Genomic DNA, 25,459 nt, shown 5'->3' on the forward strand with positions numbered 1-25,459 from the left:
TCTTGGGTGAAGAGAGCTTTGCTTCCAGTTTGGCTATATAAGTGCATCTCTCACAGGTTGTGTAGTGTTGGGTGGTAGGAGGAGAGGGTTGTCTGTGTACATGAGGCAATTGCTGCATTGCCCAAGATGCCCAGATTCATCAGGTAGACAGGAGAAATCACTGGGAGCTGACCCTTAGACATGCCTGGATAAGTGCTTATTTATTAAGTACTAAAAACTGCTTTCCACTAGACAAGTGAGGAAAGTTGAATGTTGTAGTAATTTGCAGCTTATGTAGTGCTTACAGTGAGTTCTGAACAAGTGCTGAGATCAAAGAAACAGATTTGAGTGCTGAAACTAGAAAACTGGCTAGTTATTAGAAAAAAAAACTAAGCTAGAATGCTTCCCTCCAACACAGAAGGGCTTGGGGGCTCAGAAGCCTGCAAATAGTCTATACCACTTAACAGGAAAGGGAGGAAACAAGCTTAATTTTTTTTTCCTGTTTCCCAGATGCTCTCTTTGTACACAGCAGGAGTGCCTGAAATCAGAATATGATCTCACTGCACTCAGTTGAGTGAGCAAATGAGATGGGCCCAGAAGGAGTATCCAAACACAAATTTACAAGAGGGGCGGGCAGTTTCAAGGCCACTAACATTAACACCAAAAGAAAAACAGGGATGCTGGGTGGGACTAACTGAAGAGCAGAGTCAAAACTTCCAGTTCAGTTAATATTCCTGCAACACAGTTAAATCAATTTAAATGCTGTATTTTTTTTAAAAAAAAGTGCAGATAAAGGTACTTAAATTCTCGTATACGTCCAGTTGAATACAGCTAGTTCTTAGCCGGCCAAAGCTGAGGTTTTTAAGCAGAAAATATTTCACACTGTACCACTTAAATAGGCAAGGGCAGGAAATCAAAGAATGTGGCTACCCTCACACCTGCACATACTAGCAAATAATAAAATTCAGCAAGCACTGACTAACTTCCAGTTCAGTTAATATTCCTGCAACACAGTTAAATCAATTTAAATACTGTATTTTTTGTACTTTGACAGTATAGCAGTCTGAAGCCCTCTTGGATCTGCTTCTTGTTTTGGATCCTTGATGATGGTCCCAGGAGAGGTTTTCATTTATTCCACTCATCCATACACCATTCACACTCCCTTATGTTGGACATAACTTTTTTGAGGCTTGAGGTTGAATATAACCCACTGTTGCCTCTGCTTCCGTCCAGGATCGTTAGAATTTACTGCAAAAATTTGCAACAACCTCTTCAAGCTGTGAAGGTATTGTTGACTTTAAAAACTGTGAAATCTCTTGCACAGTTGAATCCTGTTAGCAATTTGAGATTATCAAGCAGTAGATGCGGCAAATGAACAGACAAAGGATATACTTCTGGAAAAATGCATAGATGTGAGTAACTCATCTTTTTGCTCATTTTTACTCCTTGCTGTATGTTGACTCCTACTTTTGCCAATTTGTTCCCCCTTTATCCAGGCGAGGATCAGCCAGGTGGGACCATCATTTAAACAGCCATTAGGGCAGTTCATAATTTCTTGTCACCACCCTTGCGCCACACACTCAGGTCCTGGGAGGGGTATGCACTGGGGCATCTGTGGAGAGCATCCCCTCATTTCAGAAAGGGACGGTCTCTCCCGGGCAGCCCTGCCCCCCCCCGAGCATGTTCTTTGCTGTCTTCACTAGGGAAGACTGTGCCACCCAGTAGGCCCTAGATTCAGTATGAACCCCTGTACCCCCCATGCCTGACAAAGGTAAGCAGTCTAGTTCCCATTTTTCCTTTCCCACCCCTGCCTGGCTTTTCAGTGCAGGGTCCACTGATTGAACCCATGTTGCCAGTATTACAATAAGGGCTCTATCTGCATATACCACAGTGCCAAGCTGCATAGGGTAGCTTTCCGATTGTAGCTCACAATTGTAGCTCACACCACAGAACAAACTGGAATCTTGGCAGACACCCTGAATCACAGCTTCAGGCCAATTTTCGTTCTGCTTTAAAAAAAAAAAAAAAATGTTCAGGCTAGTGTTGGGACACTCCATAGATCAGACTGCTTACTGTCTATGAAAGTGCAGTTCTACCCACGTTTTGTTCCCTTCAGTAAGGGGAGCAAGCTGTAGCCATTTGTTGAGGTAATTATGATTGAGTTCTTGAATGTTAACCCTCCTCCTTCTACCTCCCCTCTCCTTGTGGCAAAGTTTCAGATGGAAATGCTGAGAACCTTATTCTTGTGTAGTTTGATAGGGCCTAGTTAATTGGGCTTAGAATGATGACTGACTCATACTTCTCAAACCTAGCTACTGCAGTATCTCCTTTGCAGATGGTAAATAATTCCTGTGAGATTTGAGCTATTATAAAGTTTCCCCTCAGAACGTGTACAAGATCAAGTGGAAGAGATGCTCTGTATGTACCAAGAAGATTGCTTTCTTCCTCAGTCATTGAATCTTCCACAGTTGTCTAGTGTAGCTGAGGTATTTTCATCTATGTCAAAGTTATTTTCAGTAAAGGTACAGGTGTCAGTCATTTCTACATTATATGATTTATTGGATGAAAGAAAAACGTGAATTTCCATATGCTGGTAAAGCATATTGTAAAGAGGATCCTTCAAATGATTTTTATTGAAGAATCCATTTCCTGTGTGGGACTTGAACTTCATGTGACATGCTATCCTGAAACTTGTACCCTTAAACACACTTGTTCTAGTGACTATTACCTCAAATAGACAGATTCCAATGCTTCAGGTTGCTGTGTCTAAAATGTATCATTTTGCAGAGACTAGGTGTCTAGGACAAATCCTCTGCTAGCCATTTTCCCAGACTCCAAAAAGTAGCTTCAGTGTGTATTTCTAAATCAGATGTGCACCATTCCTTACAGTCGCCTAATTGTGAGCACAAAACATAAGAGGCTGTTATCCAGTTTTGTTTCTTTTGGCCCAGGGAAAGATAATTGGTCCTGGGAAAGACTTTTTGGCAGATGTAGACAGACAGTACTAGCCTAATTGTGGTCTTTTAGTAAACGGCTAATAAGTATTAACCATTATTGTGAATAAACATTTTAGTTTGGTAGAGGGATTTGGTTTCTGGTATTAGTGTTTGCATAAAAATTTGAGTAAGGGAATTGAGTTAAGCAACACTGAAAATTCTTTTTGACAAAGTTTCTTTTATAGGACTTTACACTCTTTATAGCTATACTGATTCTTACCCGTAAATAACCACAACTTTGTGTGAATTACCCCATCATTTTGTAGTAATTTAATCTGGCTCACCTCTATCTTTTTACGGAGAATAGTAGTAGTACCCCTCCTCTTCCCCAGGTGGGGAATACTGCTGTATTTGTTCCATGGAGTATGGCCACAGTGAGCATTCAGTAATCTCCACCTGGGAACTACTGCTGTCCTTTACTAAGCATTGTAATTTGGACTTCCAGTCCACTATTAATATTCCTTGGTAGGGCTGATTTGTAGGATGTGTTATCCCTTTAGAGGGACACTGCTTGCAGTTCTTCTCATGATTATCCACTTCATAGGGTAATGTATATCAGATGCAGGGTTGCCAGATTTCCAGCACCCCAGGTAGGGACAAAAAAGAAGAAGAAGGTCTCTCACGGCAAGTGAAGACCAAAAAAAAAAGGTCTTTAATGCGGAACACAGTTCCACATTAAAGAACTGAGCTCACTCAGTAGCTCTGCACTAAACACGGAGCTTCTCGTGTTTAATGCATTGCAGTTCCGCATTCAACACAAGTAGCTCCGTGTTTAGCGATTTTTGATTGGCCTGTATACCGGCATATGGGCCAATCAAAAATCGCTAAACACGAAGCTTCTCGTGTTTAATGCGGAACACAAGAAGCTCTGTGTTTAGCAATTTTTGATTGGCCTGTATGCCAGGTATACGGGACAATCAAAAAAAAAAAAAACAAACAAAGCGGAGGCTGGCCGGGATTTAAACCGGCAGGGCGGGACTCGGGATCAGGCTGCTGATCTCGGGACAGTCCCGCCCAAATAGGGACGTCTGGCAACCCAGATCAGATGTAACATTCACTGTTTCATTTGTTGTTTCATAAGGGTCCTCTGCAGTGGGGTAAATTATTATTCATACCTCTGAGTCCTTTGTTTAGGTAGCTAAAGCTTCTGTGGCATTGCAACAGCTATGTTTACAAGTATCTTTAAAAAAAGTCTTTAATATTATAGTCGTGGCAGGTAATGTGTTTTTGCAGGTGTTTCATCCTCCTCAAAAGTTCTGGGGTTGTGTTTCTTAAAGCTGGCATTAAAGAGGAGTTTGTGATGGGGCAGAAAAAAAAGATTAATGCAGGTGTTCTAGCCCCTTCAGAAGGACTTATCAAAGATCAGCTAACTCTGAGTACTCACAAGTTTGCTTTATGCATCTTTTTTAGAGAATAGTAGATTTGTTTTCCTTGGAGCTTGTCAATCATATGATATAAATGTTTTAATCCCTTCACTGTACCAATTTTCCCTAAATTTTCTTACCTTTTCTGTTAGACTAAATTATTTGGAGAAAATGCGTAGTTCCCAGCTTGCCTTCGATCAAACAGAGTTGTGGGTTGCCTTTTCAACTTACCGTAATTCCTTGAAAGGTACCCCTGATGAAGAAACCATGTCTTTGCTGAGCGGCAAAGCATCAACTGTCCGTAGGAGGAAAGGACCCATGTCATCTGCTAAAAGAAGAAAACCAGATGGTGAGAATATAGATTTTTTTTGTTTTTATTTATTATTTTATTTATTTGACATTTGTTAACCGGGTTAGTCCATCTGAGCCAGTGGCCCATTTTCAGTGGAGACCCGAGGAGAAAAGCTCCAGCAATACAAACATAAAAAGATAGCATAGTAGGCAATATGTAAAACACAAGAAAAAGAGTGCACCAAAACAACATAAGCAAAAATTACATATGCAGTAATCCAGTGAAACGAATAACTGTAAGAAAAATAAAACAATGTGAAAGTAAGTACAACTAGTACATTTAAGTATTTATAATAATGACATAGCTTTCCCATGTAGCATAATGTAGTAGTCTAGTGAGGAGATTAGTCATTGAATTATTAGATGTAGACAGGTAGCAAAAAGAAAAAGAAAGGAAAATGCAGGTTATGGTGGATTTAGACAAGGACAGGCTTTTGAGTTCAGAAAGTAGTGCTCAATTTCAGTTTTAAAGCAGCTGGAACTAGTGATGCTACGAATGTGAGTTGGTAGCCTATTCCATGCAAGGAACACAGAGTGTTTATAGAGGAGTTTACGATAAGTTTTCTTGGGTTTATAGATGTGTAGAAGGTGGTGGTCGGAATTACGAAGAGACCGGGTTGCGGTATAGGGGATACTAAGGTATAGAGTGATGGACAGGCTACCGGTTTGTTGAGTAAGGAGGATGTCAGCTGCAGCTGGGTAAGTAGTAAGAGCTGAGGGAATTCTAGCCATTGAAGCTGTTTCAGGGCAAGGCAGTGGTGGGATTTATAGGGTTGGTTACTGACAAATCTGGGTATGTTATTGTAAGCTTGTTCTACTTTGAAGAGAAGATTTGACTGGAGGTGAGTTGGGATGAGAGGCATAGAGGAGACATGGAAGGAGATAGGCTTGGGCAAGGGTGGGGTGGGTTTAGAGTTGGGAGCAAGAATAAGAAGTTTCTTATTCCTGCAGAGAAGACCCAGTTTCATGTTAGTTTTTTTAATACACTGTTGGCTATGGATGTCGAATTTGAGTTGGTCATCGATTATTGTACCCAGTAACTTAGTGTGAGGTTCTGCTTTGATAAGAATGTTATCTAGCGAAGAAATAGTAAAGGTAGATTTAAGGTGGTGGAGAGTTTTGGGAGAAATTGTAGGAGCTTAGGTTTTTTGGAGTTGAGTATAAGTTGATCCTCCGTGAGCCATTTTTCCACAGATGAGAAGGAATTTTGGGTGATAGAAAGAAGTTTAGAGATGTTGTCAGAATAAGAGATGAGTAGAGTCATCGGCATACTGTATGAGGGAAGGAGGTGTTGCAGGAGGAGTAAAGATTGATGAAGATGTTGAATCGGAGGGCGCCAAGGACTGAGCCTTGAGGGACACCAGTTTGGGTAGGTAGGAAAGGGGAGCAAGTTTTTGTTTTAGCAATAACTGATTATTCTTTAATTTTTGCACACACTGTCAGTTATGGATTTAGGAGTAGTGGTGCATTTATTGGATTAGAAATTAAATTGCTTCTTAGTTGTAAGTTTTATTTCATGAAAGATCTGCCAAAAGATGGGGGATAACGGATACTAGTGAAGTAATGAGGAGCTACTTTACTTAAGCAAAAGGGCTGTGTCCGGTGCCATAGCTTTGTAACATTAATATTCAGTGCACTTCAGAACATATGGCCAGTGATATATATATATTTTTTGTTAACTTCAGTTTCCTGAAAAGGACAAGATTTTTAACTCACTACTGTTCTAAATCCTTAAATGGCTTCCCTGTGAGTGATACTGATGATTTTGAAATATTTAATAAAATCACAGAGGTCTGATGATTCACAAGCAGGAGCTCTACATGGTACTGGGGCTTTGTCATAGTAACTTTAGTTATTATATGTACATCATAATAGGAGTTGTATAAAAGAGGTTGGTTGAATTTCCCTTTAAAACCTTTTGTATCTGTCAGTTTTTTTCATATAAATTTCCTTTTAAGTCAGTGTTTGCTGTTTTGTTCCCCCAGCAACTTTAATGCAACCAAATCAACATCTTGCTGTATTGAAACAAACTTTTTGTATTTGGGGTAATGGAGATTCGGAGTTTGTACTCATTTACCCATTGATTAAATAGACTCCACTGAAAAAATTTAATAAATGTTGAAGCATCATTAGGCATCAAGCTATATCTGCATTATGTTCTGCCTTAGCTGAAAACATTATCTGGTCCTGTTCTACACCGTGTTCTTCCTCCACCAACCTTTTGACATTGTGTACTCCATGCCTAGGTTCTCCTTATACAGTTTTGTGACTTCTGTTCCCATCATTCCTCCTATCTGACATGCAAGCTTATACCGTTGTCCCATAGTACTCCACCCAGTTTGCTGTTTTCTTTTCATGGTTAACTTTAGCCATACTAGAAAGTTTTCTTCTTACCTTTTGTAATCTGATTTATTTCCCAAACATCATCTAGCATCAGTGCAGTTTCCTTCTTCCATTAATGAGTGGTGGACTTTTTAACCATAATCATATATATAATGTAAGTAGTTTCTGAGGATATTCCAGTGTGTTCACTCTGTTGTCATATCTCATTAAAAACAACATAAGTGACAATACTGTTACTTGTGAGAAAATCTCAGCAGCTCTAATTATGCTCTCCTAAATTGCAGGAGCACACAACTGTCCGAAACAGTATGGTCCCAGGAGCATTCCCCACACATTGTTCACCTTTAGCAGGTGCAAAACAGCCCTGACATCTAGCAATGAAGTCCAAGCTAAATAACCAATTAGTATTTCCTGTTCTTTCTTGCCTTTTGGGCCAGTCAATCGCCCCAAAATGCCATTGGATCATTTGGACAGGAAAACAAAAAAAAAATGCTTCACACTTCTCAAATAATTTATAAAAATCAGCATATACCAAGACTATATATTTCCTATTCTGAAGAAGATATGAGCCTCCTCAAAATTGATTGCACTTAAAGAATTGCAGTTGTAGGACTGTATACATATCTGCTGACCTCACAAGATCCAAACACAGTGGAAGTTTTAAAACATGAAGAGAATAAGTCAAAGTTGACTTTCCTGCTTAGTTTAGCAGAATGGAAATCAAACTAGAAGTAGACAAAAAACAGGCAGGAACTGAATGTGCCAAAAAAACAAAAGAAAGGACTGTAAGATGAAGGATCAGATGAGAAGGCAAGGAATGCAGAAAAGGCATAAATGTAGTTGCAAGTGCAGAAAACTCCTGGAACAACCTCCTATTGATCTGGCTCTGACACAGGAATGGTTAAGGAGAGATGAATTTAAACCAAAAGACAAAAAGTTAATATTGGCGGCCCAGGATAGTGGACCACATGCATGTTGTTTTACCAACTCCATTGAACATATCGGAGAAGCAGACAAATGCAGATTTTGTAAAAACAGAATTGAAAACAGTCTCGCATCTTGTTGGGTGTGATACACCAATGGCACACTGCCTGTATGCTAAAAGCCATAATAATGTGATAAGACTGTTGCACCGGGGATTATACAGACATTACAATGTTGAAGTAGGTGAGAAGCATTGGAAACTTGATCCCCAGAGCATTATAGAAAATGATGAAGTTTGTATGACATAGGATCATCCATTACCAAGAGTTCAAAAAATAGATGTGAGAAAACCAGATACAGTAGTCCATGAAAAGAAGACAAAAATGCCATTGGTCATTAACGTTACTACACCCAGTGATTACAGTGTCTTGTGTACATAGAGAAACAAAGTAATAAAATGCCAGGATTTGCAGGCAGAAACGAGGGCAATGTAGGAGGAGGATACCCAGACACTTCCAGTAGCAGTAGGAACAACTGGTCTTTTAAAGAAGAATTTACAGTCACATTTAGATATGCTACTGATACATGTAACTGTATGAATTGCAGGAGGAGTCATTTCTGGGCATGTTGCTGGTGCTAAGAAGAACACTTTTGGCTAACATCAAAGATTGAAACAATACTAATTTCATGAACTTTAATCATCCTTTGACTTAGGAATGGGGTCCATTCCAGTCATTGTTTAGAAACCCAAAATCCATCCATTAATCCATCACCACTCTTTCCCTTTTTTTTTTTTTTTTTTTTTTTTTTTTTTTTGCATAAGGGGTTAGGATGTCATTTTCAACAGTGACAATCATCTAGAGCCAAGGTTTACACAGCCAGGTGGCTAGCCCTGCCATGGTGGTAGTTCCACACCACACACACTTGCCGACACCTATAGCCAATTTAGTGTGTCCAATCCACCTACTGCATGTCTTTGGAATGTGGGAGGAAATCTGAGTACCCAAAGGAAATCAACATGAACATAGTGAGGACATGCAGACTCCACACAGAAGGCACCCCAGCCGAGAATTGAACCTGGGAACCTCTTGCTATGAGGTGACAACACTATTTGTTGTGCCACAGTGCTGCCCCAGAAGCCCAAAAGACTTGGAGAAATTAAACCCAGTGCAAACAGCTTGCAGGAACGTAGTACTTTTAACCTGGGGAGTGAGGCTCAATGACTAGGACAGCAAAGGCACACTTGAAAAAAACATTAGAAAAGGGGTAATATGCTAGGAGCAAATTTCTCCAGAATTAGACCAACTAATGCAGTCACGGAAATACTTTTTATTACCCCAAAGTATAAAATGTAAAAATGTCTTATGGAGGCATTTCCTAGTAAAAATCCTTAACTTTCATGCTTTCGTGACATACTTTGACAGACTTACATATTTTTGGCTCATGGCTGTGCCATAAATTTTCTGTCCAATTCCTGGGCCTACACCTACTTAACCCCAGTGAGTGCCTCCAGATTTAATTCTAAAAATATTCTGCTGCACACCTTATTGTTTTCTTCCCCTTAAAGTTTTTTTTTTTTGCATCCTGCAACAGAAAAGACATTAGCTTTGGTGAGGCAGGGTGTTTGATCTGAGTATCTTTACTTTCCTTTTAGTCCTAAGCAGCCCTAAGTAACCTCCAGGAGTTTTTCAAATATTGAGAAGCTTGCTCTTAATCGATGCCCGTCCTAATCTGTATTATACCAATCATCTTGTCCATACAGTTCCTGTAGCCTAATGCCAGCCTACAGACAGTCTTGCAGCCTAATCAGTTTGACTGCATTGTTCAAGGTGAACGTCTATGCCCTACCTATATACTTTCTCAGAGTCTGTATCACTGGTCTCAACATGAATTGCTGCAGTTTATCCCTAGCTAGTAATTGCTTCCTGTACGAGTCATATTCCACTGTCTAAAGATACAAAAGCTTTAACTGAACTGTCCCTCTATAAGTCTGAGGGTCAGGGAGTCCTAGATGGCCCCCTCTTTTGGGGCAGTTTTGTCCCATGAGGCCTTTTAACATCCCTTATAAAATCTGTATAGACACTTGTGACTCTCATTATAAACCCATCCAGTAGTTGATTTGGGGGTGAGTTGAATTATGTATAACATGAAGGCTAGTAGAAAGTATTTCAGTGCTTGCATTTGTTATTTCTAGAGGAATTTACTTTGTGTCACCCCTTCCTTTATGGGTTTTTTTCCCCAATTATCCCTTTGCTGTCTTGTCATTGAACTTCCCAGGGTTGTCAGAAAATAGATAATTAGATAGTTGACAATAGATAATTAGATAGTTGACAGGGTCCAGTCCTATTAAAAGATGGGTATTCCTGTATTAAACCTTGTGAGGGAGAGCAGTCAGTAGGTATTGCCCTAGTGTCATCTTGTTTTGTCTTGGAGCCAGAGACCATTCCAAATCTGTTCAGTAGTTGAAATAGCTTTCGAAAGTCCTGATGTGGCTAAGTTAAATAGAGCAGCATATCATCAGTATACAGGGAAATTATTACATTATGTTCTAATGTGTCATATTCTCTTAATTCTGGCCTTATTACTAATTTTGCTGTTTGCTGTAAATGCATGGCAAATAAAAGATGAAACTGTGACAGCCCTGTCTCATGCCTAAAACTATTCAACAGTCCCACCTGTGTTTTAACCTATGCTTCTGACCCCTGATATAATTCCGTTATACTTTGGATTAATCTTGGTGGAGGAAAGCCACATTTTGCTAGTAACATTACCAGATAAATCCATTCCACCTAATCAAACACATTTTCTGCGTCCAAGCTCATCAAAGCGCCTGCTTACTTCTAAGATTGACATCATACACCACTGAGCTGTTACATTGCTGATGAGAATCCTTTTTATACTTTGGGATTACCACTATTCAGCATACCTTCAAGAAGTCAGAATGGCTCTCTAAAAGGTCTTCCGCTGCCCGCAGCTTATGCCTGACCCACAAGGCATTCTCTGATCCAGCCCTGATGAAAATGTTACATAGTCATAAGAAAAATTATACGAGGGTTATGAGTTCCATGGACCTGAACCTTATTTGTGATTCTGATAGAAATTGCTAGAGAGACGCATTCTTATCCTAAATGGCTACTTCATCTATGGAATAAATTTCCCGTCTTCATAAAATAAAGCCTGTTCCTCACTCTCTTCAAAAAGACTTTGGATAAATGGATGGGGAACCGTAAATTCATTCCTGGGGAACTGCCCTATGTCCCTTGTGGAAAGGGGCAGTCTGGAAAATAACTCAGGGCTCCAGTACTCAAAAGACCGACTACCCCAGTACTACTCCATGCCATATCTGATGAATTACAATATAATACTGTCATATCCTAGGTATTACTGTCTAGGTTTGTAAAGGATCTTGCACCATTAATCTAGTAATCACCTATGAACCTACGAACAGGCTCTTCTGTCAATATTCTGTTGTATAGGGCCACCATATTTTTCAAAGCTTCTTCACCCATGCCTTTCTAGAATTCCATGAGCATCCCATTCATCCCTTGGGACTTCCATACTGTTTGCTTGCCCCTTATCAGTCTTAAACTCCTCCGAAATTATAGAGGTAGTCAGAGATTTTGTCTTGTTTAGGTTCTCCATGGGAAGGATGATATCCCCCAGAAACTTCTGTAACAAGCTGCCTTACTGATATTCTTCAGAAAATAATTCCTTCTAAGTACATTAGAGACCCTGCAAGATTGCCATTGGAATGCCTCTTGTGTTCTCCACCGTTTGGATGTACGTTTCTGTTGCTAACCCCCTAATGATTTGTTACCTTAACTTTGCTGGCATTCATTAATGGTATCTTGGAGAACACTGAAAATAAATATCCTTAAGCTTCTCTCTCCGAATCTAATTTTCTATCCAAAATTTCCAGAATCTTACTTGTTAGCCTACCTTGGGAGGCATTTTACAAGTTCTTAAATTCAGTCTCCTGTCTTCTCTTACAGTCATGATTTACTGTTCACCCTAAGATTCCTCTTGTATTCAGTCATTCATGTCACAATAATCTCTTTTATCCTATCACAAGTTTCACTTCCCCTTCCCAAAAGCCATTCCCACCAAGGTTACCTGGTCTTTTAACACACTTTTTATTGCCTTAAGTAATATACTAAAAATCTCAAATATTTTGCTGTAGAATCTAACTTAGTGATGTCAGCAGCATCAGCCCAATGAGGGCATGCTAGTCCTCTCTACAGTCCCTTTTTGCCTGTGATCTGCTTTGATACAAATCCTGGCAATATCCGAATAGGATCTGTGCATGCCTGAGTGAAAAGTGTAGGACAAATTGGAGGTTTATGCCAGAGAAGTATCTGCTGGACCCTTACTAATCATGTGTTTTCCTACACATCTTCCTAATTTTGGAACCTTAACCATTTTGGGGCCAATATCCACCTGCTATGCTGACATTACTGTTCAGTACCTGATGAATGTGTCTTCATCTTCCTAAAATTCCAACCATCTAGTCATTAGTGACCTAAATTCAACATTTATTATTTGTTTATTGACATTTGTTTACAAAGTCAGACTGGTCACATGTTCCCTTTTTCAGTGGAGGCCTGGGGAGAAAAGCTCCATGGTATCATATTTAATGCAATTAGTATTTATAGGTTCATTGGTGATCACTAGGCTTTTGGCCCTAGGGCCTTTATAAGCCTAGCCATGTTATACCCTTGTTCCCTTATTGACCAAGTTGTATAGTCTATATTTGCAGCATGAGTCTGTGATCAGCACCGACTGCCCTTATCCAAGAGGGATATAGGCGACACCTCCCCTGGGGTAAATTTGCAATCTCCCATCCAGATGTCTAAGTTATAGGGTTACCGAGGAGCTCTGTTTTAAGTGAACTGGGAGTTTGTTCCAGAGGAGTGGCATTTTCTAGGAGGCTGATCTGTCTCTCCAGCATCTCCTGCTAATGTCACAGGTTAGGTTAAGATCCCTAGAGCGAGTGAATCATGTCCCATTTGACTTGCGGATGTGGAGCATTTCCATTAGGGCAGGGTCTGCGACTGCTGTGTAGGCCAGACACAAGTTGCCTCTCAGCAGCCAATAAGAGTACAGTGACAGGGCCTTCAGTCTGTCCATGTAGGTCATGTGGTGACGACCCTGAATTTTCTTGATGAGAAACCTCTGAGGTCTCTCCAGCTGCTGCAGGTGTCTGGTGAGGTACATACAGAAGGGAGTGTTGTACTCTTAGTGGTCTGATGAGGGCTGGGTACAGGGGAGTTATAACATCCTTAACACTAGATGAGATGCCTTTACCTTATGAGATGTGCAATGTAGAAGGCCTTCCTTATCACTGTGGACCCATGGTGATCGAAGTTAAGATTGCTGTCAACCTGTGTTCCCAAATCTCTCACCACAGGGTTTGAGCTACAGGGCGTACTGTTAATGTTGCATTTAGCAAGGACTTCCCCTTTGCTGAAAGGGATGATGACACCTTTTTTTTTTTTTTTTTTTTTGCATTTAGTTTAAGTCCATGGCTTTGCCGTCAATCATTTGTCTGCGGTAAGCCCTTTTTTTAGTGTGCCAACATTGTTTGCGGACTCTGATTGCATCCAGTTTGCACTCATTGGCAAACTTGGGAAGCCACAGGCTATCTATTTTTGCCTGGAATTCTGAGAAATAGATTCCAAACAATAGGAGACTTAGCACAGATCCTTGTGGTACACTGCTAGTAACTGGTAGAGGTGGAATCCCCAATGACACTATGCATTCTGTTGGTGAGCCAGTTGGCTACCTATCTAGTGACATCTGGGTTAAATCCCAGCTGGGTGAGTTTCTCAGTGATGCCTGAGTGGGGGGTTGTGTCAAAAGCTTTGGCTAAGTCAAGATAGGCTGTATTTACTGTTTTGCCTTCATTCAGGGCTTTGGAGACAATCTTTAAGACGTTCACCAGGTTTAATAAGCATGATCCACCCTTGATGAAGCTAGATTGGGTTGAGTCAAGAGTTTGAATGTCATCTGTGTCTTTGTTAAGGTCCATGATGGTTTTCTCCATGGCCTTGCAAATAAGGCTGGTTAGGCTTATGAGTCTACAGTTCCCAGCATCAGTTGATGGTCACCCCTTTGTGCAAGGGAATTACTGTTGCTGTTTTCCACTCTACTGGGTCAAAGCCAGTAGTTAGACTGTGGTTGAAGAGTGTGCCAAGTGGTTCTGCTAAGTCCTGTTTTAGACCATTTATTATACAGCCTGAGATGTTATCCAGTCCCACAGAGCTTGTGTTTTTGGTCATCAAGATTACAGTTGTGACCTGCTCTTTGGAGATATAGGTAGAGGACTGGTGACAGGTATGCTTTGGGGTATGTCTGGTGAGGACTGGGGGGTGACGTTTGCACTAAATCTGTCTGCTAGCAGGTTGACTATGTCCGCAGGGTCCATATGAGTGGTACTGTCCACTATTAGTTCAGCACAAAGCTGGGCCTTACCTTTTAGATTTCTGATGTAGCTAAAGAATGCCTTGTGATTATCCTTAACTAGGGATGCTAGTTTATCTTTGTAACTGGCTTTAGAGGACTTTACAAGATATCTAATTTGTTCATGCTCTGAAGGGTGTCCTTCCTCTGCTGAGTCAGTTCTCTCTTGTTCTTAGACATTAGTTTCTTCCTCTTGTTGTATAACATATTTATGCTTGATGTCCACCAGGGTGGCTTTTTTTTGTAAGGAACTTGTTTTGATCTGTTCAGGTACATCAGAGCCTATACATTTGTATAGGTGTTTATACAGGGCATAGCAGTCATTGTTAACAGTGGTAGTGGGGAGTTGAAACTATTTATAAAATAGCTTAGGAGGCTATAGTTTGCTTTGGAGACATTTTTCATCCTTTTTGCTCTGGGGAGTTAGATATGATCATTACTTCAAATGAAACTGATTTATGATCAGACCTTACCTGCGGGGGCAACAGACAGGGGGTAGTGCATAGGCCCCCTGTGTTGGTGAGTAGCAAGTCTAGGACATTCAAAGCCCTTGTGGGGGATGCAGACTGTTCTAGAGCATTTGTATTAACAAAGTCAAGGAACCATGGGGTGAGCATGTTTGTGCTCATGTATGACTCTCAATCGATGGAAGGATAGTTGGTCACCCATGGCCAAGGTTTTTGGTTGTATTTTATAATGCAGTTTCAGCAAATAACATAGCATAATTCTGTATAATAAAATTTGTATTGGTATTCACAAGCATTGAATTTACAAGCATTGTACTGAGAAATTACAGCTAGAAGAATGATGTATAAGATAGGGAGCTGTAATTTAAGAAATGCAATACAGTGAGGTACTGGAGGAGGTTGTGACACAAGAGAAATACTGCCAGCCCAGCTAGCTGGAATTTTGTAAATAATTATATGTCATTTGAGAATATTGTGATTTATATAGAAATTTAACAAAAGGAGACACTGCCAGCCCAGCTATCTGGAATTTGTAAATAGTTGTATGTCATTTGTGAATACCAGCATGATGCAGTTGCTTGTGTTACCAAATGTATTAGAACTATATGTTGTGTATATTAAACTACTGGTACAGAAGTGTGTGTTGAACAGGGTTTGTCCAGTACTGAGTTTCAGTGAAGTATCCCCAGTGTACCCTACTGCCAAAGAACAGAAATGTAAATAAACTATATATTTGTGCAAATGTATGTTTTAATAGTAGAAATTGGAACATAGAGTTAACTTGCAAAACGTCAGGAAAATAAGTTGAAATTAAATTGTTATATGATTGTGTTATAAAAATTAGTTTCAATGCAAGCAGGAGACAGGATGTCTAGAATTAGGGTGCCTTCTGCATTGCTTTGTAAGTGTTTTATTGTTTTATGTCTTCTAGCAACTGCAGATATTTGAAGGCTATGTATTTTTCACAAGGAGATGTCAAATACTACAATGGGGGGTTAGCTTGGGAACTTAAGTCAGGTGACAAAAAAGTGATATCATCCAGGCTAATCCAGCAGTAATATTTGTTATTAATTTAAGAACTCTCTGAGAGAGAGACTGTGCATTTTGTATGTTGTATTTGACCTGGAAACATCCAGTCATCATCACATCTGCACTTGCCTTGCTCTGTAAGTTTTTTTCTAGGTCATAGTAACTCTTTTTAGATATAGTTAGAAATATAGTAAAAACATTTTAGATGTTTTCTGTATTTATTTGAGACTGTCCTGCATTTTTGTTTTAAATATTTCCTGTGATTTTTGAACTCTGAAGTTACTGTGTTGAGTTACTGAGGTACTGCCTTGTTCTTTTAGTATTTATTATTAACTATATTTAAACCTGTCTTTGTGGCTGATATTTGTGAGACATATTTAAGATGAGTACTTGCATATGTGTTTGGTGACACTGTACAAGCCATGCCTAAATAGCCTTGCTCTTGATCAGACTATCATCTGGATTAATAGTAACATTACACAGTAGGATTGGACACCCTTTGGTATAAGGGTCTTATAGAAGCTAAGTGGTGGTTGGTGGCAGTGGAAACTATCTTATAGTCTGGGCAGAAGGGTGCATAGCTAGTAAACCCATGCCAGCCTTTCCCAGGTGTGCGTGTGTTTGTATATAAATCAAATCTCAAAGTGTGTGTGTCAGCTACTTAGGCAGGGCACGAAGCACTGGTTGGACAGAGAGGGTGCTGGACGTCTTGGCCCCTCAGCTGAGTTCTTAACCCTATAGCTGTGCTAGTGGGCAGTCTTATTGGGGATTGGAGAAGGAGAGAAAAGACAGCCCCAGACTCGCTGTGATCTCTGTGTGTGCTCTTAAGGGAAATTGTACTTTACTGTGTGTGTACTTGTCATCCTCCCAGTGTGTACATCCTCCACTGTTGCCAGTGATTTGAGGATTGAGGCTTCTTGATTACTGGACCATTGCAGGGGCATCACACATTAATTGGTGGACAGTGGTGGGATAGCCACATCACATATTAATTGGCTTGTAGTGGTGTGAATATTAAATTCCTGTAGCCTGTGTACAGTGGTCACTGAAGGTGTTTGTACTCTGTCAGCCACACAGTGACATTCAGACTTTCATATCACAATTATTTTATTTTTTTGGTTAGCTTAGTCCGAGAGTAAACAAGCTGACAAAGAGCCAGTTGGCTGAGATGTGCCAGGCTAAAGGACTGGTACATGCTAACCTGACTAAGCCAGAAATTATTGTAGCTTTGGGCACACCTGCATCGCAGACCAGCAGTCAGGAGGACAACCAGGCTGGCCTTGGAAATGTACAGCTCTCAGAAAATGGACAGCTCAACCTTTCCACAGAAGACTTAAAAATCCGTTTGGAGTTAGAGACTTGAGCTGGAGGCCAGCTGTTTGGAAATAGAAGCAGCAGAGAGACTGAGACGTCTAGAGGCCAAGGAAAATGAGAAACTGTGACGTCTAGAGGTAGAGGAGAAGGAGACGCAGAGGCAACATGAAAAGGAGATGCTGACTCTTCGCCAGAGTCATGGAGGTAATGGGGAAGGGCGTAATCAAACCCCAGAAACAGCAAAGGTCAGTAAATTTCTTCCACAATTTACAGAGGAGGATACTTTTGATACTTTCTTTCATCTGTTTGAAAGGGTATATAAACAGTATAATGTTGACCAAGGGCTCTGGGTACAGTTTCTGACCCCCTTACTCCATGGTAGAGCTGTAACTGCTATTTCTAAATTGTCTGATACTGATTGTTTAAATTATAATATTGTAAAAAAACTGCATTAAGTTAACACCTGAAGCTTGTAGGAAAAAGTTTTGTGAGCACAGACGCAAGGCAGATGAAAGTGTGTGTGAATATATTACTGAGCTAAGCACTTATTTTCATAGCCGGGTGAGTGGATGTCAGGTCACCACTTCTGATGAGCTGGAAGACCTTTTGATGAGGGAACAAGCCCTTAGCACTGTGCCTGAGGACATGAGAATCTGGCTAGCTGATAAACAATGCAGTACTGCAGATGGTTTGGGGAAGAAGGGAGACCTATACCTAGCAAGCAGAGCATCACTGCACAGGAAAGGGACACCCAGTGCTGCTCATGGGTTTAAGAGAACCCATGGTGGGCAGCCCAGACTGTAGTGGTATTACCATTTAATGAACAGTGAATTATATATTCACTACCAGTTAGTGGGTGTACAAATGTATTATTTTCTACAAGAATGTCTTTACAACACCTACAGTTTAAACATTTAATGTACCTGGTGTAGCTATAACCCCCCCCCCCCCCAGACCGATAATCTCAGGGGGTGAACTGTTCAGCAAACTGTAATACCACTAATGTGGTCTGTTTAGCTACTTATACACTATGTTCATCATTTTATGTAGGAAAGACTACAAGAAAGCTAAGAGAACGGATAGTAGAACGCAAGTCTGATATCCGGAGAAGTGTTTGCACAAATGCTCTAAGTAAGCATATTTCTGACAAAGGTCAGGAACATTATTTTAAATTTAGAGTGATGTAATATCTAAAGGATTTAGAGGTGGTGATATGAATAATGTATTAGAAACTAGAGAATATGAATGGATAGTCAGGCTACAAGTGGATATGAAACCTGGTTTGAATAATGTCAGTACAAACCAATACTGATTAGGAAACAGAAAATCTTTTGAATGCTGTTATATAAAATTGTTTTAAATGTGTAGTATATAGAGAGATTTATGCTTAGTATAGTTAATTTTTTTTAAATGTGAGTAAATGTTTTTAAGGAATTTTATGTTATATATAACTGTATTATTTTAAATGTTAATGTTGTGAATGAAAAAAGGGGGGTTTATGATAGGCTGGCTGTGACCATGTGATTTAAAATGCCCCTATTTAAAGTGTATATACCGACTGTGATTTATTAGCACTGAAGAAGGGTGTTTTAACCTGAAAGCTTTGCAGTAATAAACTTTGTTTTTCCTGACGTTTGGATTTACTAGTTTCATCTTTATATGCTCCAGTCTTTACAACACTGATTACTCTTTTTGTGGTGTTTGCAGTTGATGGCAGGAGGAGTCTGCGGGGGATCTGGTGACTGATCTCCTCAGTGAGACTCGAACTGATACCTCAGTGGAAGGGCTAGTAATGTCCTAGCAGCTATCCTCTACCTAGGTTCGAGAAATCCAAGCAGTGTTACAGGAGTTTGGGGACATGTTCACTGAGAAAACAGGGGCACCTACCTGGTACAGCACCTTGTGGATATGGACCCCAAAGGCCTATTAAGCAGGCCCCTTATAGGGTGCCTGAGAGAGTCAAACTCTGAGGGAGGAGGTACAGGAAATTCAAATGTCCAGCAGTCCCTGGGCCTCCCCCAGTGGTGCCGGTAGCAAAGAAGGATGGCAGCACCAGGTTCTGTGTGGACTACCAGAAATGAAATAGTCAGATGCTTACCCCATGCCTAGGACAGATGAAGCATTAGAGCAGCTGGGTGAGGCTAAGTATCTTACCACCATTGATCTTACCAAGGGTTACTGGCAGGTGCCCTTGTCAGCCTTTGTGACTCCTTTTGGCTGGTATGAGTTCACCGAACATGCCCTTTGGGATGAAAAATGCCCCAGCAACTTTCCAGAGGCTTGTAGATCATATCCTAGCAGGAATAGATGATTTTGCCCTTGCTCACCTGGATGATATTACCATCTACAGCCATTCCTGGCAAGAGTGCCTTCAGCATGTCAGGGAGGTGTTGGGCAGACTACAGAGGGCATGATTGACCATTATGCCCAGCAAATGTCAGGTGGGTATGGCAGAGGTCTCCTACGTGGGACATAGAGTGAGGAGTGGTAAGATCAGGAAAGAACCTGCCAAAGTGGAAGCCATTCAGGCATGGCCTGACCCTGTTACCAAGAAGCAGATGAGGGCATTCTTAGGGACAGCGGGGTACTACAGAAAGTTTGTCTCCAATTATAGTGCCTTAGCTGCTCCCCTTACAGACCTGACGAGGAAAAACAGACAAGATAAGGTAGCATGGACCCCAGCATGTGAACAGGCATTCCAGAAGCTTGAAGGAGCTTTAGAAGGACCTCCTGTGTTAGCCAGTCCAGATTACAGCAAAGAATTTGTTGTGCAGGTGGATGCCTCAAACCATGCAGTGGGGGCTTTACTTAGCCAGGTTTCCTCAGAGGGCAAAGCGCACCCAGTGGTAATTCTCAGTCATAGGCTCCAACCCAGGGAGGAATGGTATGCAGCTGTAGAAAAGGAATACTTAGCCATAGTGTGGGCACTGCAAAAACTTCAGTCTTATCTGTATGGGAGGAAGTTAACTATAGTTGCAAACCACAATCCCTTAACATGGCTACATCGAGCCAGTCAGCAAAATGCAAAGTTACTAAGGTGGAGCCTAGAGTTGTAAGCATATAGTATGACAGTGCAGCACCGCAGTGGGGTTAGCAATTAGGTTAGGCTCTCAAGACAGGGAATGAGGTAAGGTTTTCCCAGCTAGGCTCAACCCTCTCAAGCAGTGTTTCTCAAGGGTCACTTGAAAAACTAGCTTGAGGTTTTTTTATTTATTTATTTTTTTTGGGGGGGGGGGGGGGAATGTCACGCTGCCAGCCCAGTTATCTGGAATTTTGTAAATAATTCTATGTCATTTGTGAGTATTGATATGATTTATACAGAACTGTATGTTATGTACTTAGCTTCAAGAATGTAATCCACAGCATACCCTGCTGGAACATAGAAGATTAGCATGCAAAACTTAAGAATAGTTTAGGTTGTTACCTTATAGGTGGGCCATAAGCAAGCGATGTTATCTCTCAATTTCAATGCAGAAGGAGACACAATGTCTAGAGCTAGAAGTTTTTCTATTGTCTTGAAAGAAAAGTAATTACTAGGTTTAAAGTGTTATATTGTTTTACGACTTCCAAGATCTGGCAAACATCTGAGAGATATGTATTTTTAACACAGATGTTAAATTCTATTAGTGTCTATTTTAGCCTGTGAACTGAAGTCACATGACAAAAAGTGATGTCATCCAGGCTAACCCAGCTGTAAAATGTGATATTGATTTTAAGAACTCTTTCAAAGAGAGACTGTGTATTTTGTCTTGGACCTAGCAAGAATATCCACTCATCATCATCATCTGCACTTGCCTAACTGTAAGTAAGATTTAGGGCATAGTATCTCTCTTAGATATAGGTAGGAATATAGTAAAAAATAGTTTAGATGTTTTCCATATTTATTTGAGACTGTCCTGCAATGTTGTTTTAAAATATTTCCTGTGATTTTCAACTCTGAAGTTACTGTGTTTAGTTACTGAGTATTGTCTTGTTCTTTTATTATTTATTATTAAATGTATTTAAACTTGCCTTTGTGGCTGATATCTGTGAGACGTATTTAAGCTCTTGGCATACTTGCATATGTATTTGGTGATACTGTTACAGGCCATGCCTAATAGCCTGGCACTTGGTCAGAACACCAACCATTTGGATATAGTAACATTACACAGTAGGATTGGACACCCTTTGTTAAGGGCCTTATATTAGCTGATAAGTTGGGGTTGGTGGCAGTGGAAACTACCTTATAGTCTGGGCAGAAGGGGGCATAGCTAGTAAACATGTGCCAGCCTTCCCCAGGTGTGTGTGTGTTTGTATATAAATCAAATCTCAAAGTGTGTGTATGTCAGCTACTTGGGCAGGAACACAAATCACTGGTTGGACAGAAAGTGTGCTAGACATCTTGGCTTGGCCCCTCATCTGAGATCTTAATCCTATAGCTGTGCCAGTGGGGAGTCTCATTGGGGATCTGGAGAAAGAGGGAGAAACCAGCCCCAGACTGACTGTGATCTCTGTGTGCTCTTAAGGGAAATTGTACTTTACTGTGTGTGTATATTTGTCATACTCCCAATGTGCATGTCCCCCTAGCTTGTTGCCAGTGGTGACGATTGAGGCTCCTTCATTACTGGGCCAGTGCAGGGGCATCACACACATTACCAAGCTTGGCATACTTAAGTTATTTTTGCGTAGGAGTTTTATATTTCTTATTAAGGTATTTTTCTCTGTGGTTAGAAACCATCCGCAAACTCGATTTGAGGTATTTTAGGCAGGAAGAGGAAATTGTAGGTAAAGGTGGAGTCAGTCTTGGATCCAAAGCTCTGGAAGAAAGTGCCAAGGTCGGATCTAATCAGATCTGATAACCAAAATGTTGAACTGGACAAAATTCTGACAACACAGATCTAGCGTTATGGTGTAAGCCCACAACTTTTGTTTCTCCCTTCTTTTGGAACTGGCCAGGGGCAGTTATCACAAGCTGCCTCACAGACTTGAATTTACTCACATAAGACCAGGAGTGTTTGCATCCCAACCCCAAATAACTGCAGCTAACTGCATGGATGATACAATTGTAATACCTTTTAGGCACCTATTTTGTGAGGAGGTGTAGCAGGTATTAAAGGAGGCAAGAAAACATGCTACTAGGAAATCATGTATTAGTAGATGGGAAAGTTTTTCTAGTTGCTGCTAAGAAAAGAACCAGCACTCATTTAGGGCTAGCATTTCTCTTGGTCTGCATTTTTTGTTTGGTTACTATTTTATGGCTAGTTTTGCTCCCCCAGTCAAAGTTAATTTGTCAGCCATTTCAGTATGTCTGCCCACAGATCTCCCTCTTTCAGTGCAGTCTCATTTGAAAATGTTTTTGAAAGGGCATTGCATAGAAAATTACCTACTAAAGAGACAGCTCCTCCTTGTGATCCTAATTTTGTGTTATAAAAACTAACTCTTGCTCCATTTGAACCAACTCATCAGGCTGAGATATGAGGTTCTTGATATGGAAAACAGTCTTACTAAGCCATCCATCCACAGCCTCTCCTGCCCATTATGACCTCTGCAAAAAGATAATCTGAGTTGCAAACACTCATGCTGTCAACCATATCTCATTTTGCACAAAAATAGGATTTCCTGAATTCTGTTTCTAGAAATGATCTAGAAATAGTAACTTGGTCCTTTGTGTATACTTTTACATAGTATAAACTAGATTCCTTTTTCTGGTCTAGGATAGTATTTGCTGGGACTATTCTCCAGGGGCTTCCAGACCTTCCAATAATGTTAAGCTATGGTAATCTAGCTGTATAGCTTAAGCTTTGAATAGTTGTATACTTGAGCTGTTTGGTTAGCTTTTGCATACCCTACATCAACTTTATTACAAGCGGAGATAAGTACAAACTTGCAGTGTTATAAGATAGTACTGAATTTTATTTTTTCTGTTTATTGTTTCATTGAATATTGTGTTAAAGTAGCAGTGCATTTGTCTGCTTATTTATTTGTTTACTGAAAATTGTGAGCTCTCTCTCTGTCTGTCTGCAGTTAGTTTATTCTTCTCACTTCATTGTTATTCGGTGTAGAAGTTTTAGCCTAGAGGGATTCTCTGTTAAAGTCTTAGTCCCTTATCTCTGAAATTATTTCTGCTGAATAGTTGCATACTTGAGCTGTTTGGTTAGCTTTTGCATACCCTAAATCAATTTATTACAAGCTGAGATAAGTACAAACTTGCAGTGTTATAAGATAGTACTGAATTTTATTTTTTCTGTTTATTGTTTCATTGAATATTGTGTTAAAAGTAGTACATTTATCTGCTTATTTGTTTACCGAAAATTGTGAGCTTGCTTTCTCTGCCTGCAGTTATTTTTCCCTACCCACCCTCCCTGTTCTTGTTGTGGTATTAATCTTGGTGGCTTTGGATTTGACTGCCCCTCCTGTAAATTTGTGACAGTCCTCCTGGGCCCATCTCATTTGCTCACTCAACCGAGTACAGTGAGATCATATTTTGATTTCAGACACTCCTACCATTCCCATTTGTTCAGTCCTATCCCAGCTCTATCCTAGTCTAGTCTCATTAGCTCATCCTGCCTAATACAGAGAGAACATTTGAGTAGGCATACCCACTTAGGCCCTGAACCTGTCTGACTGAAGGGTGCTGGAAGAGGGCTCAGTTCTAAGTTTTTTTTACTGGTTATTTGGGCAATTTGCTCAACTCAGTTTACTTGTTTTCTATTGTTATATATAAAAAAACAACAATTTGCACTTTATCTGCTTTTACTGCATTTGTGTTTCTTCCTACTTTATTACCTTATTTTGCTTTTTCCTCTTCCTAAAATACTCATATGTGTTTATTCTGCTGCATTTATTACTGCTTGGTAGTAGCCTGATTAAATTGCAACTGTTGTTCTAAGTCTTTTGGTTATTGCACTTGGGCTTCAGAACTGTTGTTTTACATTAAGAAGGTTTGTGGTCTGCACTGTTGCGGCAGGACAGGTAGTTTACATCCTTCTAAGTTGGGAATTGCTGATTGAAGGCTCGGTGTCTGTTATTCTAAAAGTGTATTAGTTCTGGTTTAAGCACTTGGGCTCCAGGCCAGTTATTTTACATTAAGAAGGTTTGTGGTCTGCATGCACTCTTGTGAGAGGAGAGGCTAGATCCTACCCTTTTGTGCTGGGAATTTCTGTGCCTTTTCATTTGAATTGTTTTTCTGATATTGGTGCGCCTTGTCTGCTGTAGCATAGACTAGATCCAGGCCTGCTGAATCTAGCTTTGTTTGTATAACTTGAGCACTAATCTAGGCCATCTTTTCTGGAGAAGGTTCCCCTGCACACTAGTGGCAGGAGTGTGTTGTTAGAACTTGTCAGATTGAAGACTGCTGGAACAGGGCTCAGTTTTGAGTTTTTTACTGGTTAACTGGGTAATTTGTTTAAATCAGTTTGCTCATTTTCTATTGTTATATAAAAAAAAATTGCACTTTATTCATCTGCTTTTACTGTAATTGTGTTTTTTCCCACTTTATTACCTTATTTTGCTTGTGCTTCTTAAAAGTACTCAGTCGTATTATTCTGCTGCAGTTATTACTGCTTGGTAGTAGCCTGATTAAATTGTAACTGTTAATGTTATGTAGTTCAATCTTGCCTACATTCTTACCCGTGGGTTCGGAGCCGAACCTCGGCTCCGACTCAGCCATACTCTAGCTCGAAGTCTTTCAATTGGCTGGGCTAAGAGGTATCCCATGCTGCACTGCTCCCTTTCCCCAGATCTCATTTGCCGCTCATAAAGCTCAGACATGGTCTCGCTCTTGGCTGTGGCTAAGTATAACTTTTCTTCTTCTTTGACCAAATTTGTTGCTCCAAAAGCTATTTTCATAGCTAGGTGTGTGTGTTTTTGGTTTGTGGAAGCTTTTTGTGTGGTCTTTCGTGGCCTTTGTCTTGGTATCCCGTTAGCTATCTCCCAACGGGCTAGGCCCGTTTTCAGTTAGTCCTCTGTCCTTTTATTATCTGTTCCCCTTCTGTGTTCATTTTTTTTTTTCGGTACCCTATCCCTCCGGGCTAGGGCTGTTTAAGTTAGAGGACCTAGTCCTTCCCTTGTTTCCTGTCTGGGCCGTTTGAGTTAGAGGTCCTTGTGTGGTGTTTGCAGTTTATTCAGTGTCTAGTTCCCGTGCTTTGTTGCTGGTGTTGAGTTTGTGTGTTGTGTTGTGTCATAACGATCATGTCCAAGGATACAAAAGAACACAAGCCTTCAGGCTTCAAGAAATGTAGTAAATGTGGATATA

General features: G+C 40.4%; 1 protein-coding gene across 1 annotated transcript in view; it reads left to right on the top strand.

The window, feature by feature from the left end:
* The window catches only part of STAG3 (stromal antigen 3), a 4,836,058-nt gene that overhangs the window by 3,566,928 nt on the left and 1,243,671 nt on the right, over window positions 1-25,459 (top strand). Inside the window, exon 30 of the mRNA XM_044077272.1 lies at window positions 4,492-4,688. Coding sequence (XP_043933207.1) covers window positions 4,492-4,688 — 197 coding nt within the window. The remainder of the gene's footprint in view (window positions 1-4,491; window positions 4,689-25,459) is intronic.

Source organism: Protopterus annectens, chromosome 7.part0 (genome assembly GCF_019279795.1).
Source record: "Protopterus annectens isolate FY-2018-M chromosome 7.part0, PAN1.0, whole genome shotgun sequence".
In the NCBI taxonomy this organism is placed as follows: Eukaryota; Metazoa; Chordata; order Ceratodontiformes; family Protopteridae; genus Protopterus; species Protopterus annectens.